Here is a 20,908-nt window from a genome sequence, read left to right as displayed (position 1 = left end):
ACTTTTACCTTTCTTGTTATTACTCTAATTGAATTGTCCAAACAGGATTCTTAACATTATATCAGAGCCTTGGATATAACATGTATGCTTGGGGCCCCCTCACTAGCTTAAAATCCATACTAAACATTCAATTTTCAATAACATAGTTTTTGCTGCAAGTCAGACCAACACTTTTTTTTTTAAGAAGCAGAGAATCTAATGAATTCCAAAGTTAGCTTTGAGGAACTGGAGCTGGCCTTGTCACCCATGTAATTTTGAGTTCAGAATTATGAAGGGTTTTTGCAGATAGGGAGAAACTGTTTCCTCTGGCAGGAGGGTCACTAACCAGAGGGTACAGATTTAAAATAATTGGCAAAAAAACCAAGGGGGAAATGAGGAGAAATTATTTTTATGCAGTGAATTGCTAAGATCTGGAATGCACTGCCCAAAAGGCAGGTGGAAGCAGATTCAATAGTAACTTTCAAAAGGGAATTGGATAAATAATGAAAAGGAAAAACTTTCAAGCCTGTGGGGAAAGAGCAGGAAAGTGTGACTGATTAGATGGCTCTTTCATAGAGCTGGCACAGGCAGAATGGGTCAAATGGCATCCTTCTGTCCTGTATCATTCTATATGATCTACTGATATCTAGCATGCAATGCACAGGACTTACATAAGTTGAGAAGCTACTCAATATTTTTCTCCTTGAAATCTTCATTTAAACTTTGGAGAGTCTTTTATTCCATCTGTCTAGGCAGGGCTATGGGGAAAGAGCAAGGAACTGGGACTAATTGCATGAATTTTCAAACAGCCAGCACAGGCACAATGGGGCCGAATGGCCTCCTTCTATGTTGTAAAATGAAGAACTGTTGCAGTACAAAGCCCAGCACAGCTACCCTGTGATTTAGGTAAGAAAAATGTGGAATTGCAGATAATGAGAGACAGTCTAAATAAACTACGACAGAGGCTGATTATTTTTTTGAAGCCAAGAACAGGCCAGCGAAACAGCAATAGACAAACAGTAATTGCTGATGGTGGAAAAACTCCCCAAGGGTTTTAATAGTTGCTAATATTGAGTTGCAATACATCAAAACAAACGCTGAGATCATTATGAGACAATCAGGGGCGGTTTTAGGGGAGAAAAAACCCTCAGCTCAGTGGGAATGCAGTCAATATGTTCCACAGAGTGAGACATTTGTGGAAAAATTGTTTTTGTGATTAAAATGCTTATTAGTTTTCACCGTGCGACGCGAGAACAAACACAATGTACAATGGATGCGATTAAGAAACAGAAACTATTATTGCATTGCCACTAATATTGCTTTGCATTCCCATTACAGGCCAACTTGTGGGATTAAACTTAAAGGATTTGTAAATTTAACAAGAAATGCAGCTACTGGCAAGGTACCATTTAATTATCTCGGTCGTTATGAAAAATATCATCAACCATCGAGTTATATGAATCAAATGTCCCATTTACCTCTCAAGAAAGAAAATTGTAACTGTCAAATGGGAGAGTCAGTGGAAATGTTTGCAAAATAGAATCAGCAGGTTGCCAGATATAAGGGACATTTGGAGAGGAATTGGCAAGGAGTGCAACTGTTCTTTCTGTATAGAAATGTTTCTCCTGGGAGATGGCTGCTGAAATGACCAGACTCTACAGGAGGCTTCAGATTGTTTATCATTTTTATTGTGTGAGCCTAGTGGCTCGCGTCTACGGCAGATTTCAGCCAAGGAAATGCTGTATTGATCCCACTGAGATGTTTATAAATCTTTCTTAAAAGCTCTAGTTGTATCTGAACTTCTGATTGCGAATGACTCATCACACTGGGTTTTAAACAAAGATTTATGAGCAGTATTTATTTACAATTTATATAGATGATTTGGAGTTGGGGACCACGTGTAGATTGTCAACGTTTGCAGATGACACTAAGATGAGTGGCAGAGCAAACTGTGCAGATGACTGTGAAACTTTGCAGAGGAACATAGATACATTGAGTGAGTGGGCAAAGGTCTGGCAGATGGAATACAATGTTAATAAATGTGAAGTCATTCATTTCGGTAGGAGTAACAGTAAAAAGGATTATTACTTGAATGGTAAAAAGTTGCAGCATGCTGCTATGCAGAGGGACCTGGGTGTCCTTGTGCATGAATCGCAGAAGGTTGGTCTGCAGGTACAGCAAGTAATTAGGAAGGCAAATGGAATTTTGTCCTTCGTTGCTAAAGGGATTGAGTTTAAAAGCAGAGAGGTTATGTTGCAGCTGTATAAGGTACTGGTGAGGCTGCACCTGGAGTACTGTGCGCAGTTTTGGTCTCCTTACTTGAGAAAGGATATACTGGCATTGGAGAGGGTGCAGAGGAGGTTCACTAGGTTGATTCCGGAGTTGAGGGGGTTGGTTTATGAGGAGAGACTGAGTAGATTGGGATTATATTCATTGGAATTCAGAAGAATGAGGGGGGATCTTATAGAAACATATAAAATCATGAAGGGAATAGATAAAATACAAGTAGAGAGGATGTTTCCACTGGCAGGTGAAGCTAGGACAAGAGGGCATAGCCTCAAGATTAGAGGGAGCAGATTTAGGACTGAATTAAGAAGGAACTTCTTCACCCAGAGGGTTGTTAATCTATGGAATTCCTTGCCCAGTGAAGTAGTTGACACTTCTTCAGTAAACGTTTTTAAAGCTGAGGTAGATATCTTTTTGAACAATAAAGGAATTAAGGGATACGGTGAGAGCGCGGGTAAGTGGATCTGAGTCCACGAAAAGATCAGCCATGATCTTATTGAATGGCAGAGCAGGCTCGAGGGGCCGGACGGCCTACTCCTGCTCCTAGTTCTTATGATCTTATGACATAGGAGCAAGTTGGACTGAGGTTGTATGACCCAAGTGCAATGGGACTGAATACCAGGGTCAGGAGTGGGGGCTGCCACATTTGATTTCCTACATCCTGATCTTGAGAGGAAGCCAGGGGAATGGGGTGGTAGTTGTGGGGACCGGGAGGGTGGGGCGGAGGGGCCAGGGGGGGGGATGAGCTGCTGAGCATAGTGAAGGTAAAGTCAGAAGGATGGATATTACATGGGCGGTGGTGTGGGACTGGATGAAGGTAATGGTGTAGAAGTCATACCAGCAACTTGTATTTATATAGCACCTTTAAAATAGTAAAACGTTAAACCATGACACATGAGGCAGGCACGATGAGCCAGCTGGTCTTTCCCTGTCCTTTTATATTCAGATGCTCATATGTAGCAAGGTAGAAACCAGTGAAGATACATTTTTCAGCTTTTAGCAGTATCCATATTCTTAATTAAAGGGGCGAGAGGCTTTTCTCCTGGCGTTTGGGAATGAACTGAATCAGGCTGTTTCAGACTTATCATTAAGGCTGTCATTGAGTGAATGATCCCTGGGTATTATGTAGGCTTAAAATTAAAAAATCATTCTGCTCCAGAGAATCAAGATTTTACTGCAGCAAAATCAGGTGTGTGAACGCAATATTCAAGATGTGACCTGACCTGAAACTTATATAGTTCCAGCATGATGGCTTCAGGCATACAATCCATTGACTTGACAATACAACAGCATTCTGTTTGTTTTATTGATTGCAGGTCTGTAATAACTGGACATAGTAAGTCTTGAATCTACCATCGCTCTCAAATTTCTTAGGCTTCCTCCCAGCTAATTCAACACCATGCATTGTATCATTCCCATTTTGTTCTACCAGTGTTTGACCTTATGTTTTGAACTTCATCTGCTGCAACTCCAGCCATTTGCCTTCTTTGTCTAGATCTTTCCGTACTTTTTGTGGCTGCTTCACCAGACCCAACTCCCACACACTATTTTTGTATCATCTGTGGATTCCCCTGGCTGAGAAGTCTAGAACATGGGGTCACAGTTTCAGAATTAGGGGTCTACCATTTAGGACTGAGATGAGGAGAAATTTCTTTACTCAAAGGGTTGTGAATCTTTTGAATGCTCCACTGCAGAGGGCTGTGGATGCTCAGACCTTGAGTATATTCAAGAAAGAGATTGACAGATTTCTGGAAGGGAATCAAGAGATTTGGGAATAATGCAGAACGGTGTAGCTGAGGCAGATGATCCGCTATGATTGTACTGAATGGCAGAGCAGGATTGAAGGATCGAATGGCCTACTTCTGCTCCTGTTTCTTATGTTTTTGTGTGAGCATATCCATATTGCATTGTGTATCTGCATCCAGTTGCTTGTTCTTCTTCAGGTACTGCTATAGGATCTTTACTGTCCTTTTGAACAGACAGACTGGATTTTGGTCTCATCCAAAAAACAGCACTTTCAACAATGCAGCACTCCGGAAGACCTACAGCCTAGAATATATGCTCAAGCCCTGGGGAATTATTTTAGCTCCCGGTGAGTTTCCAGCCAGAAATCTGCTTGTGGCAGCATGAGGCCATAGCAATTTTAATCACTGGGCCTGGTTACCATGCCATCAGTCCACTTCCTGCCCTGCTGGCCTTTCAAAGATGGCTTCTCCCACTCAGGCCCGAGTTGAGACACCATCAGGGTCCGATTGAAAAAGGATGCCGACAGGATTAGGCAGAAGTATTTGCCAACTGTCCAGATGATGAGGTTAAAATTAAACACCGAGAGATCCTGGCAAGTTTCTTATGGCAAATAACCTGTGACATTTTAACTGCTCACCCACCCGGTTTCTGCCAGCAAATAGAGTTAAAATCCCACCCCGGTGTGGGGCTTGACCTAGATGTGAGTGCAGTCTTGAACCAAGTAGACAAATTATATTAAGCCTGCAGCATAGCTTTGTAAAATTGCAGCTGGCAAAGAGTGAATATAAGATTGTCATTAACATCGGAATTGAGCTGATGACTCTCAAACTATTCAACCCTGGCCCTCAGGAAGCATTCGAACCACTACAATATATTATGGCATTACTCACTCCCAACCCGACTAAAACCTCTAAACAATACAATTTAACGGCAGGAACAATTCATCTCATGGAAATACCATAATGTTGTTTCTCTTTCAGTTTTGTTCAGGTTATGTCGCAGAACCACTTCAAATAGAAGCTGTTCTTTAAAGCGCTGAAGCTCAGTTGCTGTGGAATTTGCCCTGCTTATACGGCTGGGAAAATTCCAGAGTACCAGCAGCACAGGGACAGTGGCGCAGTGGTTAGCACCGCAGCCTCACAGCTCCAGCGACCCGGGTTCAATTCTGGGTACTGCCTGTGTGGAGTTTGCAAGTTCTCCGTGTCTGCGTGGGTTTCCTCCGGGTGCTCCGGTTTCCTCCCACAGCCAAAAGACTTGCAGGTTGATAGGTAAATTGGCCATTATAAATTGCCCCTAGTATAGGTAGGTGGTAGGGGAATATAGGGACAGGTGAGGATGTGGTAGGAATATGGGATTAGTGTAGGATTAATGGGTGGTTAATGGTTGGCACAGACTTGGTGGGCCGAATGGCCTGTTTCAGTGCTGTATCTCTAAAAAAAAAACACAACAACAAATGCCCAGATATGATTGGTGACTTTCTGTTTTTGGACCTTCTGTGATGGCTTTGGAAGGTCAATGATGTGAAAACCACACGGTTGGGCTAAATAAGTGGTCGGATGGCTAACCCTCCAGGATTCTCCAGGAATTAAATAATTTCCAGGGCACCTCTGCGAGCAACCAGGGAGAAACATCATCCGGGCAGTAAAATCTCTACATCTGTATCAATTTGCCATTCTGGATTTACACCCACAAGAGTGGGGGTGGTGATGGGGTGGGCAGTGGGAGGAGGGGGGCAGTGGTTTGCTGGTGAGAGAGTATAATTACAGCTGAGAAGCTGACACAGGCCATTGCCACTCTAAATATGGACTTCGAAAGCCATGGTGGACATAACTTTGCTGGGAACACGGCAGAAATTCCATCTATTCCACCTACAAAGGTTCATGGCATTCCTGCTGCACTTCCAGAGATGTTGTGATGGTGAAGTGGGAGGAGCTGAGGAAATCCCAGCTTTAAAATGGGGAGCTCCCTCTTCAAGCCTTGCTTCACCTGAAGGCTACACTTGGTCTCAACTTTCCAGGTGTAACACCAGGAGAGATTGTAAGAGGATATCACGAACTTAAGTTGTTTCTCCAATTTACTCTTTACTCTTTGGGACTTTTCCTCATTTTTTTTTTCTGAGAGTGGACTATCATTTCTGAATCAAGGAACCGATTACTGCGCCAGGAAGTTGGGCAGACCAGATTATGCAAAGGGATGTTTCATGAACAGTCAATAGTGGGATGTACTGTGGAACTAAGCTCGTCTCTATTGATTTCCCCTTCCCTGAGGGGAGAAGCCCTCTACTTTGGAGCTTTACAGTGGCTCAGATTAAGTATTTGTTAAGTACTTCATTATTTTCTTTAAGTAAAAAAAAAATGCTAACTTTTGGCAAGTTAGTCGCTGTACATGCCAATGTTTCAGTATGCCTGAAAGGGTTCATTAAACATTCAGAAAATCAATTTATTCAATTTTACATGAAATTTCTCATGACAATAAAAGCAATTTGTAAAGTGACATATGCTCTCAACTTCCAAACATGGCTAATGTCAGAGTTGTTGGCTTGCTTCCATGCAACTAATTTTCACATATGTACTAATCAACTTGCTTAAAGGCCCCATGAAGTATGGAAAAATTGCTCTACAAGGCTCTATCCCACTTCAGTTCACTCTGTGTTTGAGACATGCCCACTCTGTGTTTGAGACATGCCCTACCTGCAGTAGCAGATCCAACAAAAAGGCCCAAACTAAAAGCGACAAGGCACAATGCCAACATTGTTGTACTCATATCACATTTTACAACATAAGAATTTCTAGAAGTGAAAAAAGGTCTTTCGGCCCAGCATTTTGTTGATAGGTTGGCCCTACCCATCTTCTCATCATATCTCTCAATGTTTCTCTCCAGAAACATACATGGATTCCTTTACAGTGCTGAATTTTACAGACCAACCCCCCACCCCCTGACGTTGGGGGTCGTGGCGGGGTGGGGGGGGGGGGGTGGCGGCGGGAGGGACAGGCAGCTGATGCATTTCTGGGACAGACAGCCCAGTCCCTCCTTGTCATCGGGGGTGGCGAGGGTGGGGGTGCCAGCCCACCCCAGCTATTTCAATGAGCCGCCTTGTTTATTATCATGGCGGCTCCGCGACATCAGTTTTCGGTGGTGGGAGTATATATTTCAGCCCATAGTCTTCACTTCAACAGTCTTTCCTGATAATGCACTCAACAAATATTTTAATTATTTTTAGAATGAAAAGGATCTGCCAGACTTCCTTTCGTCCTCCTAACTTCCCAATTTTTAACTGGTCGCTCTCAAATGTTATGTTTGAAAGGAAGAAAGGCAAAACACTGCAAAGACTCTAGATTTAGTTACAGTTTCCTTCAACAGGATGAGCACAGAGGGTTGTAGATTAACAGTAATATGGAGGGGCAAGGCCATGTGGTGATTTGAAAACAAGAATGAGAATTTAAGAACTTATCTGAAGTCTGTCACATGCTAACTGATTATTTTTACATGACTGTTCTTAAAATGGCATAAAGAGTAAAATAGGAGAATTGACTTACTTGGGAGTGACTCCATTGAGTCTTAGTTTCAAACCCCACTCAGTCTTGAAGCAGTGACAAGCCACTAGATCTGACATGGTCTAAACAACAATGGAAATGCAACAAAACATGCCTCAAAGTGCAACAAATGTCAACAGCGAGATCTAATGGTTGATATTTGTGTACAGATGTGTCATTCTGTCATTCCATTCAGATGCTCTATTGTGGCTAACAAAGACAGCAATAAAACCTTCAACAGAAGGAAGTGCGTTGTTAGACAAGGCCACAGTCAACATCCCTACTGTGCTTTGACTGCGACGGGATGCAGTTAGTGGCCTTTGGCTAATTAGACTTGCGTTTCATGCTTCTTTCCTATTCAAACATTTTGATCTGACAGTGCAGCAGAATCAAGCAAGTTACCGTGTGGAATTGAGTGACACTATCAGAGGTCCCCGATTTAGGCTGCAGTATTGTCCAAGTCGCAGTGACAGGCAGATATGTGATGCTGCCTCAGAGCTAGTAAGACAGGAACTTAATAGAATTTCTTTTATAACTAAATTGCCAGCTGCCTTTGCCAATAATGGACCATCATGAGTCCGATCAAATCTACACCTGACACCCAGGTACATTCCAGCAGAAATCACTGGCTAGCGACCAGAAACAGGAAACCTGTTATTTCTTCCCACTAATCTCGGGGACATGGAGACCAGTATATAATGCCCAGAAACAGAGTCCTGACTGAGATCAGCTAACTTAACACAAACTAGGGATCAAACCAGAGTTCTCCTGGTCTGTACACAAGACCACATGGTGTGGTATTATTTAACCACACAGTTAATGAGAGCACCCATTATTCTCCACATTAAAATTCAAATGAGAAGATTTTATTTGCATTAAATCTACTTTTTTGAGATACTTTACTGTTAAAAAAGGATAAAACTGCCTGTAGTATTGCTTTCTGTCTGCTACAGGGAGTAATGTAAAGAAATAGATCAATTCAAGCAATGTTAGACTATAGGCTCAGGGAAACTCTGGGCCTCAATCACCACAGGCCCCTGCATGAAACAACACAATGGTTAAATCACTAAACTCAGCCACACTACTAAGCCAGTGGATTGATACCTGATTAAATCACATGAACCAAAGTCAAAATCAGAAAACAATGAAAGGATAATGTTTTTGCATTTCAAGCATTCATCATAGTAACAAAAAGCAAGCAAAAATTCTGTAATTTTGAATAGTGTCAGGGCTACTGGCAAAATACTAGCTTGTGAGGTGTTTTGTCGCTTAATGAGATACTACATCATCAAATGTTCTGTAACAAGAGCTTAAAGGGAAGAATTATGAAGGGTTTTTTTCCTGAAGGTCAGTGCTTTCTGGTGGCAACTTTCTGGAACATCAATTTGAATTGTTTCAAAATAAATGGAGAATTTATCTTAAAATCTATAAGATAAATTGATTGCTAGGCCAGTTTATGAATTGCTGAAGTGCAGGAGTTTCTATAGCTGAGAAATTAAGATAATAAAGATGAATGTCATTCCTTTATCACTGTTGCGACTGGTATTAATTGATTCATTTTAAGGGGTCCACACCCCTGACCTGAGAGGAACCAACTGATCTGTAACAAGAAAAGATAGCAAGATAGGAACAGGAGTAGGCCATTCAGCCCCTCAACCCAGTTCTGCCATTCAAGAAGATCATGGTTGGAGGAACTGAAAGAAATTAGTTTAGTAAAAAAGACATACTGGAGAAATTAATGGGACTGAAAGTTCATAACACCCTTGGACCTGATAATCTACATCCCAGAGTGTTGAAAGAGGCGGCTGTGGAAATTGCGGATGTGCTGGTGGTCAGCTTCCAAAATTCTGTAGATTCTGGAACAGTTCCTGTAGATTGGAAGGTAGCAAATGTAAAGAAAGGAGGGAGAGAGAAAACGAGGAACTCCAGACCTGTTAGTCCGACATCAGGAGTAGGGAAAATGCTAGAATCTATGATAAAGGATGCGATAACTGGATACTTAGAAAATAATGGTATGATTGGGCAGAGCCAACTTGGATTTATGAAAGGGAAATCATGTTTGACAAACCCTGTTAGTTTTTTTGAGGATATAACTAGTGGAATAGAAAAAAGGGGAACCAGTGGATATGGCGTATTTGGATTTTCAGAAGGCTTTCAAGAAGGTCCCACACAGGTTAGTAAGCAAAATTAGAGCACATGGGATTGGGGGTAATATACTGACATGGACTAATAATTGGTTAACAGACAGAAAACAGAGTAGGAATAAATGGGTCATTCTCAGATGGCAGACTGTGACTAGTGGGATACCCCAAGAATCAGTGCTTGGATCCTAGCTATTCACAATCTATATCAATGATTTGGATATGGGGACCAAATGTAATATTTCCAAGTTTGCTGAAGATGCAAAACTAGTTGGGAATGTGAGTTGTAAGGAGGATGCAAAGAGGCTTCAAGGGGTTTTGGACAGGCGAAGTGAGTGGGCAAGAACATGGCAGATGGAATATAATGTGGAAAAATGTGAAGTTATCCACTTTGGTAGGAGAAACAGAAATGCAGAGTATTTCTTAAATGGTGACAGATTGGGAAGTGTTGATGTCCAAAGGGACCTGCATGTCCCTGTTCATAAGTAATGAGGAAGGCAAATAGCATCTTGGCCTTTATTGCAAGAGAATTTGAGTACAGGAGTAAAGAAGTCTTGCTGTAACTGTATAGAGCCTTGATGAGACCGCACCTGGAGTATTGTGTACAGTTTTTGTCTCCTTACCTAAGGAAGGATATACTTGACAAAGAGGGAGTGCAACTAAGATTCACCAGACTAATCCCTGGAATGGCAGAATTGTCCTATGAGGTGAGATTGAGGAGACTGGGCCTACATGCTCTAGAGTTTAGAAGAATGAGAGATGATTGCATTGAAGCATACAAAATTCTTACAGGGCTCGGCAAGTTAGATGCAGGAAGGATGTTTCCCCTGGCTGGGGCGGGGGTCTAGAACCAGAGGACACAGTCTCAGAATAAGAGGTAGGCCATTTAGTACGAAGATGAGGAAAAATATCTTTACTCAGAGGGTGGTGAATCTTTGGAATTCTCTACCCCAGAGGGCTGTGGAGGCCCATTGAGTATATTCAAAACAGAGATCGATAGATTTCTAGATATTAAAAATATCAAGGGATATGGGGATAGTCCGGGAACTTGGCATTCAGGTAGAAGATCAGCCATGATCCAGCCGAATGGTGGAGCAGGCTTGAGGGGCCAAATGATCTACTCCTGCTCCTATTTCCTATGTTCCTATGATTTGTATCTTAATTCCATCCACCTACCTTGGCTCCATATCCTTTTATACCCTTGGCTAGCAAAATTATTAATTGATCCTGAATCTGTTTTTTGTGGGAGAGTGTTCCCACTTCTACCACCCTTTGTGTGAAGAAATGTTTCCGAATTTCTCTCCTGAAATGGCCTGACTCTGATTTTAAGGTTATGTCTCTTTGTACCACATTTCCCCAGCAGCAGGAAAAAGAAATCTGTCTATCCTACAAGTCCCTTTTAAAATCTTAAAAGCCTCAATCAAGTCACCCCCTTAATCTTCTATATTCCAGGGAATAAAGCCTAGCTTATGCAATCACTCCTCATAATCAGAATGAGCTTATCAGCCACAGGTTTGTGGGAATTAGCATATTTGTTTTTAGCTCTACTTCCAAAACTCTGCAGTTTCCCTTCCGCCACCGTGGGGCTGCCCTGTGGCTGGTGCCAGCTTGCGGTCATCAGATCAACGTGTGTAAATTTGTGGGACACCTGACCATGGGATGCACCTGTACATCTTCTAGTTGGTCAATTCATGGTCTCAGGGGAAGCTGTGAGGAATGAGGAATGGAGCCTTGATGAAGCTGATTTACTCTCAAAACCCATTCACATTTTAGAACCATTTCCAGGCTACTTTTCCATCAATTTGGTTCAGGTTGTTGCTTTCTCCTTCAGCCAGTTGAGCAACAGCCAAGTTTGAATGGCAGAGGGAAAAAAAAATAAAGAATGTTCTTACCATCCTCATCTGTCTGAAAGATAAGTTCTTTGCTCTCTCTTCTTCCTTCAGAATTGGTTAGAATCAGCTTGACATAGATGTTTTTGTAAGGCAGGAGATTCTTAATGGTGAGCCAAGAGACCTCTGGTTCAGCTTGCTGGCAACCTCTGAACGTCTGATTGCGGCCAACTCCGAAGGCGTAGTGGTAGCAGATGACGACAGAGTAAGTGTGGCAGCGAGTGATGTTGTACCCCAGTGGCTCCCACTGCAGCGTGATCTGTCTCGGCTTGATCTCGGAGAAGGTGAGGCCCTTGGGCGCTCGCATTGGTTCTGTGATTAAAAATAACGGTAATGAACATCAACCCTAGATCAACACCATCAAATTGATTAACATCCATGAAGCATCTGCCATCAGGAATTTTATTTTTTTGCATTGACTTTAATGAAATAAGAGGCAAGACCTAGTGGGATCATGCTGCTTTGTGATGACAGATTCAGCTAGAAATATCAAATGCTACATATTTGTGATTTTAGAGGATATTCAAATATTGAGGTGCTTTATTACACTGTAAGATCCCCTTAATCACAGTCTACAACACTCAACATTTTAAATTCTTGATACACAGTGGCGCGTACTGGGACATCCTAGTGTCCCACCATGAAGAGGCAGGACGGTTATTAACATATTTAAAATTGGGCTCCTACATTTGGGAGCCCAATTTGAAGTTAACTGCTGCTGCACAGATTTCCTCGGGGAATCAGGAAATTTGGCACTGAAACAGGGACAGGAGCTGCCAGTCCACAAAGTAAGTCGCTGTTTCAGCACCCCTGGTGGGTCAGGGGGAGCTGGGGTGCTCAATCCAGGTCCTGCAAAAAAGGTTTTGGCCTCCCTCAGCCCCAAACTCCAGCCTTCCCCCAGCCCTCTGACGTCCACCTCCCCCTCCACTACCCACGCCTGCAATTTCCGACCAGCCCCCTCCCCAACTCCAAATTGTTAACTGGAGCTTCCTCTCATCCCTCCGGATTACAAGGTACCAGTCTCCTGCGATTGGGTTTTTTCTGCTGCCCGCTGGCCAGACTGTCCATTTGGCCAGGTGCCGGGCAGGAGGCAGAGCTACAAGATGTTCACAAGCTTCTGCCATTAAAATTGCCAGGACCTCCATCTCCCTGGCTGTATTTGACTCAGCCACACCCGCCCTGTCAACATCGGGGCCCACACTCTAGTTCTGAAGAGCTGTCAATTACAGGTCTATATTGATAACTACCAGGAAGACTCAGTAGTCAAAGGGATAACATGAGATCCCTCACCAGCATTCAGCCGCTACTTTGTGGACAGTGCTTGGGAGAATTGGTCATACGATGTCTTACAAAAGGTACTGCCTAAGGGTCCTAAATCAATGCATTAAAATAGGGATTTATAGAAATATACTTAAATTTTGTAGAACCCTGAATTGATGGATTACCTTTTAGTATTCATGCAAAAATACAAAAATAGACACACACAAATAGCCAGTTCCAAAATCTTAAATGTGGAAGGCTTTGAGTGCTTCCAATCCATACATCCATAAGGAACAGAGTCGCTGATTCGGTCCACTTTACTCACTCCCTAGTGCAGTGATATGTAGGGTACAAACAAACTCATTGAGCATTGCAGCAAGCATATAAACTCCAACAATTGCCAATAACAAAGGTGAACACAACTATTGGATCTAAATGCGTCCATGTGTGTGTAAAGCCACAGGCTTATAGAGGTGAGACGAGATATCCTGTTAAATCAGTCTGTGGCATGCAACACCACTTCATAACCGCACCCCCCCCCCACCCCTCCCCCCTCCCCTCCCAGTGACAAACTTTGTGAAAGACGTAAGATATGGGACCTTTAATAAATGATACTTTTCAGAATAATATAGAATTCTTATGGAATTAATAGACATTGCATCGTGATTGCCCCTCTCTGTTAAGAAAGATCCTATGGCAGCCAGTCAGGGCAGCACAGGCCTGTTATCTCTGCCAAGGACATAATCCTAGCACAGGCTCTGAAACGAGACATTCCTAAAGCTGATAAAGCGGGATACCATGAGTAAAGCTTAAACAGAACGTCCCAGTAGGCGATGAGCCACAAGATGACTCCATGGGCTCCGGATGGAAATGGGAGGGATTACCTTGAATATGACTGACATGGTACACTCACCAGCCGCCAGAAACAAAGTAATTAAAACAAGTGTTCAGGAAAGAAAGTGGGCCTTCTTCGGACAGAAAAGAGCTTCCCAAGGTGGATCCGTGCTGGCTCTGGCCTAACACTTTGGTTAGCTCAAGAAGACTGAGGACCCTGAGGACCAATGTGACCAACACTTTGCCTGCCTCATCCATTGGGAAGACTGCCAACACCGTTCTGCCCCACTCTATGATCTGGGAACGGTAATCCATTTAATCTGTTATGGGCCATATATGTCTTTTCTGTCTATTAGCTTATGCATCATCATATTTAAACTGCTACTTCTCAATATGTGTTTCATTTAAACTGCTGCTTCTTAATAAACTATTTTAAAATCACATTATAAGCTCGACCCTCTTCTTTGGGTATCTGTGACTCCCGAACCTAAATCTTACAAAGATGCTGCTAGATTTGGCCCTCCCACTTTATACAGAAAATACAACAGTGGGCCCGTTCCTCTAATAAATTGACAGCGACATTACAAATGAGAATTTGTGGCCTGTTTCAGTTAGGTGAAAAGAGGGTGTGTGAAGAACAGATATTACAATGGAAGAGGGAAAATGACTGCAGAATGTCTCTGATGTTACAAGAATGGCATGCAAACAATGGGCCTTCAGTCCAAGTGTTTGCTTCAATAAGGAGAAGATTACTGACAATGACCTTCAAGCCTAAGCTGGAGCAGTGCTAGATGTGTTCAACATAATTAACACTGAGTCTGCCAATCTCTTGAAGCTTTACTGAAAAATGATTGAGAGATAGAGTAGAAATTCGTCAGTGCCTGGTTATGGGCATGAAGGTGGCAATGCGCCCCCAAATCGGGAGACCAAGGCTGACCTAAAATTGAGTCTCGGGCCCCACCTAAATCATCTGGGCGAGCTGCTGTTGCCTCCACGGGCAGCTCATCCTTTTGCATGAATGAATTTCAAGATGCTTGCCTTGCCATCATTAACCTCAGATGTGTGTCGGCAGGGGTGGTGAGGTGGGTGGGGGTGTGGTTTGGAGGGGTTGAAGGACAGAGGTGGGCTGATTGTGGCAGGAGTCTCTCATGTACCGACTAACATTTAAGTCTTGCCTTTGTTTCCAAAATGCACTCAGTTCTCACTGAATCCACTGGATGGAGCACTATGCAACATTGAATAGCAGTCCTGTTTTCCTGTCCTATCACATCATGCACTGCTGTGAAAAGTAATGACAGGTGCAGGAGTAGACACTGTGAAATGGTGGAGTGATGAATTCTGCAGTCAGTACATCTAGAAACCAATCTGTTCCATGCAGATATTTGCCCGTTACAGGCGAGAGGAGGCAGAAATCGTTTAGCTCTACTCCATTGGAGCACACTGAGTGCTGGCTGATTAGAGGGACATTCACAGTATTTGTGAACAGGTGTTGTGTCTGCATTAACTTGGCTTTCCTGGTGAAAGAGAAAATGTGATAAAAGGAACCCACAATAGGTGAAACAAAGGGGGTGTCATAACGCTTGCTGGACTTGAACATCAACACAGGAGATTATTTATCTCTTATTATAGGAATGTTATGTCTTCGGTATTCCATTGCTCCATTATAGCAATACAAACTACAGAAACAGTCCATAGGAGACAGACACCACTACACCCCTCCTCCCTCAAGTCCAGCAAGAAATAGCAATGGCTGGTGTGAATGAAATATTAGCTGTAAGAGAAGCTGGTTGTGCGAATACATATTTTTTGTTGAGAAAACTCAGTGACGGGTCAATGCAGGAAGCTATCGAGATTGAAAAGAATAGGAAGGATGACGAGATAAATAGGAATAAAGATGGAACTAAAATTAGATTATAGATATTCTGAAGAGGATTTTGGAAGGTAACAGTGCCAGAGATATGAAGAAATCTTTGTAAAGTACCCTAGAAAAGGACAAATCGCCAAAATATCAATAAATTGTTTTTAAAATGTTCTGGGATCATTATGCACCTATGTCTTATTTGTTACATTGATAATCTACATATCACTTAAGTACATAAACTACAGCCTGGTCATGTTTGCCTACACAGTAACAGTCACTTAATCGCAAAGTACATGAAGCACTTTGAGATTTTTCAGAGCGATGTGACAAGCTGACTGTAATAGAAATCTTTCTTTTTCTTGAAGTACATACCCCGAGAGAACAGGATAAAGCAAGTCATAACTCAAAACAAGACAGCATTTGGCACCTCATTGCTGTGAGATGCCAAACCTTTGAAGATTGAGTTGCCCCGGTATAAGGTAGGACAAGAACCTATTTATCCATCAGTCTTTCTGTACAAGGAGGCAACTGAGAAGCCCACTAAGTGATCCCATGTTTGTAACTCTGTTAAGATAACTGGAAAATCTCAGTATTTTAACTGTTCTTCTGCTCTCTCCAACAACACTATGAATGAACAAAAAAAGTTCCTGCACCAAATCCAACATGTCAAGAATGTACAGCTCTTCTTCAACTGCTATTGTTCACCTTCCTAGACTTCAAAGGGTTTTAACATTTTATATATATAATAAATAGCAACCACACTTAAAGTTGTTCAATAACAGCCTTTGGCATTAAACTGAGCAGATTTCTCAAAAGGTAATCGTTAATTGGTGGTCAGACCAACACTGGAAAATCTCTAAGTGTTTTCAATAAGGCTATACACGTGAAGGGATTAAAAACCCTTGATTTATTGAATTAAGTGGTTCGAAAAACCCAAGTAGAAATTGGTGCTAAGTTAGCTCTTTTAGAAGAATTGACTGAGACAATAAATCTGACAGCTAACTTTGGCTTCAAGATTAGTTCTGAAACTTTTCTAATTTGAATGTGGGCTGAAGAATGACTAATTCAGTGAAACTTTTTAAACACCACCTGAAGCCTCAAACTAATGTTTCTGTGAAAGCATACCAAGGAACCCAGAATAATCAGGAAGTAACCTTGTTGCCTAGCTTTGCTGACATATTTGATTGTTTTGAAATTAAGTTTAAAGTTTTGAACAAGATGTTTGGGGGGTGGGGGGGATCCATTTTACGCAGTCTATGGGTGTCAGCAATATCAGAAATTTCATAGGAAAATTTTCCATGATCGGTATTTCTAGCAAAATTCTTGTTTTTGTCTGAGAACATATAGATAGTGAACAGAGGGTTTCATTACCCGCACGCCCACAGCAGTACAGCACCACATCGAAATATGTCCCAACGGGTTTCAGAGAGCCATAAGGAAAATGGATGCTGAGCCAAAGCAGGGACTATTAGAAGAAATGAGCAAAAGCTTAGTCAAAGAACTGGATTTTAAAAGGAGGGTTTTAAAAGGAGGAGAGGAATGTGGAGGGTTTAAGAGAAGGAATTCCACGGCAAGGGGTTGTAGGCCTGGAGGGGATTATAGAGGAGTAGACTGGTAAAGCGATCAGGAGATTTAAACGAGGATATGAATTTTAAATTTGAGGTGCTGGGGGATCAGCAGTCAATATTGATTAGTGAGGGAAAGACCTGGGCTGGGATTTAATGCAAAGACAGTGACCCCACCCACTGGCTGGAAAGTTGGGGGCGAGCCCGCCTCCACTGGCCCTGGAAGTCACGACTGGATTTTACGCTCCTCAGGCAATTGGTTGACTGAGGTCGTGGCCTTCACCCCTCTGAGGTAGGGTGTGCCACCTCTAAGAGCTGCTGACCAATCAGAGGGCCGACAGCTCTTAGTCCCAGCAGCACCACCGGGAGGGATGGCCACTGCTGGGACTGCAGAAGGCTCAGGACCAGGAGCAGGGCTGGAGGTAAAGGCAAGTGGGGTTGCCTCACCAGGGCCAGTCAGGCAGGGGTGTAATCGAGAAGCTGGGGGATGGGGGATCTTTCAAATGGGGGCGGCCCTTGCTACTGGGGATGCCCGAACAGGAGGGACCACCTCCCTATCCCAGAGCCTGCAGGGTCAGGCCGCCAGGTTTACCAACTGGCTGCTCGCCACATGGTCTGGGCAACCCTTGCCTCACCCTACCCCAGCCGCTGATAAAATACCAGTGGCGGCGGGAAGAGGCCCCCTAAGTGGCCATTAGTTAGCTACTTAAGGACGTCAACTGGCCCTAGGGCAGGTGGGCTGCCCACCACCTCCCCTACCACCAGTAAAAGAAAACAGCGGAAGTGAATAGCCAATGGACACGGCACCCCATCACATTTGATTTTATGCTAGCCCCGCGTCTGGGGTTAGGGGGGGGCGGTGTGTAAAATTTCCCTTGGTGTGGAATAGATAGAGGCAGCAGAATTTTGGATGAGCTGAGATTTACAGAGGGTGCAAGATGGGAAGCAGACAAGGACCAGATTGGAACAGTTGAGTCTGGGAGTGATACGTTCATGGATAAGGTTTTGGCAGTGGATGGAATGGACTGAAGTGAGAGCAAAGCAGGGCAGGGCAATGTTACAGATGTGGATGTGGTGATACTTGTGATGGATAGGAAAGAGACCTGCAAGCTCAGCTCAGAATCTAATTAGACACAGAGGTTGTGAACAACCAGATTCAATCCGAGAAAGTAGTCAGTGAGGGGGGGCTGAAGTTGGTGGTGAGGAGTTTGTGGCAGGGGTTGAAGACAGTGGCTTCAGTCAGTGCATTGCTCCCTCAGTACTGCATTGGATTGTCAATCTAGATTTTGTGATCAAGTCTCTGGTAGAATGGAATTGGAAGAGAATGGTGAGGAATAATGCATCACGGTCAGTGTCATGGAAAATGTAATTTGTGACTTTGTTCAGAGCCATTTCAATACCATAGCAGGGTGGAAACCTTCACGGATTTGGGAGGCAGTAATGTTCTATGACTTTGGGGAAGGAGATAGGGCAAAAATTTGCAAGGACAGGGGTGGCTTTATGAGGGGCTATGATGCCAGTTTTGAAAAGGAGGGGGCAGTTCCCGAGCAGAGGGAACGCTTTGTATCGTGGGGGGGGGGGGGGGGGGGGCCAGGAAGAGATAGTGGGTGTTCAGCAGGAAGTCAAGTAGGAGGTGGGTCCCAAGAACAAGGTAAGCTCAGATAGGGCATGTGGGCAGAAAAACAAGAGAGAGATGTGGGTTTTGGGCCTGGACAGGAGGAACCTGGTGGAGATTTGTCTTCGGAGCAAGGAGATGCAGCAGAATGGAGGGTGTTGTACTTGTTGGAAGTGAAGCTGGAAGGGGATGGGGAGAATGGTTTATGAGATGGTTTGCAGTCGTGAAAAGAGTTATATCTGATCTCCAGGATCTTCTTGGACTAATGGGCAGTTTTGACAGAGGAGAATGAGGCCTGATAATGTTTGATGTACTCCAGTCAAATTTAGTAGATGGCAAGCCAGGTGTGCACCAGATACCCTCAAATTAGCATTCCTTGGACTTAAAGGAGCAAAGATAGAGGCTATACATAGGGAAACAATCAGGATGGGAGACAGTCAAGGTTTTGCTGGAGACAAGGACATCAAAGATAGATATGAGAGCACGGATAAGTAAACAGATGGCTGCAGAAGTATCATAGTGAATGGAGACCAGAGGCTACGCATTTGGGAATTTGAAAGTGCAGCTGTAAGTTACTTGGGGGAGTTTTGTGCCAGGAATAGATGCAGAAGGAAATGGGGTTTGGAAGGGGACAAGGGGATATAGGTGGTGAGCGTTACAAAGAAGCATTCAGAGATGGCCGTGTCAATGATCAAGACCATGGGAACAAAGAGAATAGGGAGATAGGCTGTATATATGAGCAAGGACAGGTTTAACATTTCACCCAAAAGAAAGCAACTTCAATAATGCACCACTCGCTCAGCACTGCACTGAAGCATTAGATTGGATAGTGAAGTCTATAGCAGGGCTTAAATCAACAAGCTTCTGACTCAGAGATGAGCACTACCAGCTGAGCCAAGCTGTCCATTATTTAACAGCATATTGGCTGCAAAGTGGCACTTTCATCTAAAAAGAGACAAATTGAGCAGTAAACATGTACCTAAACGAAATGCCAGATTCAGATTAAATACTATTACACAGCAACTCACAGCTCTATAAACACTGCTTCACAAATGAAAATCTTTGCTACATTTCTGATTGCTTCTGACAATATCAACTTCAGAACACTGTGCTGCTAGAAAACTCTAAAATCCAGCGAACAGGAGTTCATTTATTTTCTTCACCATCAAGAACTTACTCCAGCAACAGCTAGAGGGGCTGCAAGAGATCTGTTTCAGTACTTCTGGCCTATGTGCGAGATTTCTTAATTGCATTTTCACAAACTCATTACTGATGTTACAAATGCACCAGAAATCATATTGAATCAGTCCAATAGTCTTCACGTTTCTGTGTATGTTACCCCTGAAATTTTAAAGTTGAAGTGTGATGGTCTTTCAAAATAATACTGCAGTCCGATATTCTCTCCAAATAGTTACACACTCCTGGGATCCCTTCTCAAATATTTACACACTCCAGAATCCCCTCAAAAAATAATGACACATTCCCATGATTTTTCCTCAAATACTTACATATTCTTGGAAAGCCTCATCAAATATTTACACACTCCAGGGATCCCTCTTCAAATATTGACAAACTCCCAGGAACCCCTTGCAAACTATTGACACGCACACACGGACCATCACTACCCTAAATTTCAAAGATGTCAGTGCCCAAAGCAAAACTGCGTCATCAATGTAGGGAATATTTTTTCTTATTGTGCAACAATAGAATTAATGAGCTGGCAAGTTAGCCAATGTAGGGAAATAAGATCACGGAATTCTCCAGACAACGTGCTCAGAGAGCATGGTATGCTAGTCCCAGGCAACAAACGAACTGATGAATTGTCCCACAGAACCACCCCCATGGAGAGGCCATCTTGAAAACCAGTGGGATTAGTTTTGGTCTACCACACATGCAGAAACATCTTCTCTATGTCTGCCTTTACCAAACCCTTTCATAATCTTAAAGGCCTCTATTAGGTTACCCCTCAGCCTTCTCTTTCCTATGGCCTGTTCAATCTTCCCTGAAAGGTATAACCTCTCAGCTCCGGTATCATCCTGGCAAATCTGATTTGCACCTTCACCAGTGCCTCTATATCCTTTATTGCACAACAAAACACTCATCTCCTAATGTTCTGATGTATTGTCACCAACCTAGTCTATAGAGTGCAGCGTGTTTGCACACCGGTATTCAGCTCCACACTGTCCTATCACCGGCCTG

The 20,908-nt window shown here is 43.1% G+C and overlaps 1 protein-coding gene across 10 annotated transcripts in view; it reads right to left on the bottom strand.

Moving 5' to 3' along the window:
- Positions 1-20,908, bottom strand: part of ptprub (protein tyrosine phosphatase receptor type Ub) — an 833,961-nt gene that overhangs the window by 139,448 nt on the left and 673,605 nt on the right. For all 10 annotated transcript variants that reach the window (XM_068011591.1, XM_068011594.1, XM_068011592.1 and 7 more), the window contains one exon: positions 11,578-11,886. In XM_068011591.1, the coding sequence (XP_067867692.1) occupies positions 11,578-11,886 (309 nt within the window). The remainder of the gene's footprint in view (positions 1-11,577; positions 11,887-20,908) is intronic.

Source organism: Heterodontus francisci, chromosome 31 (assembly GCF_036365525.1).
Source record: "Heterodontus francisci isolate sHetFra1 chromosome 31, sHetFra1.hap1, whole genome shotgun sequence".
NCBI lineage: Eukaryota > Metazoa > Chordata > Chondrichthyes > Heterodontiformes > Heterodontidae > Heterodontus > Heterodontus francisci.
The sequence above is the reverse complement of the archived record's forward strand: the minus strand, read 5'-3'. Positions and strand labels throughout refer to the sequence as shown.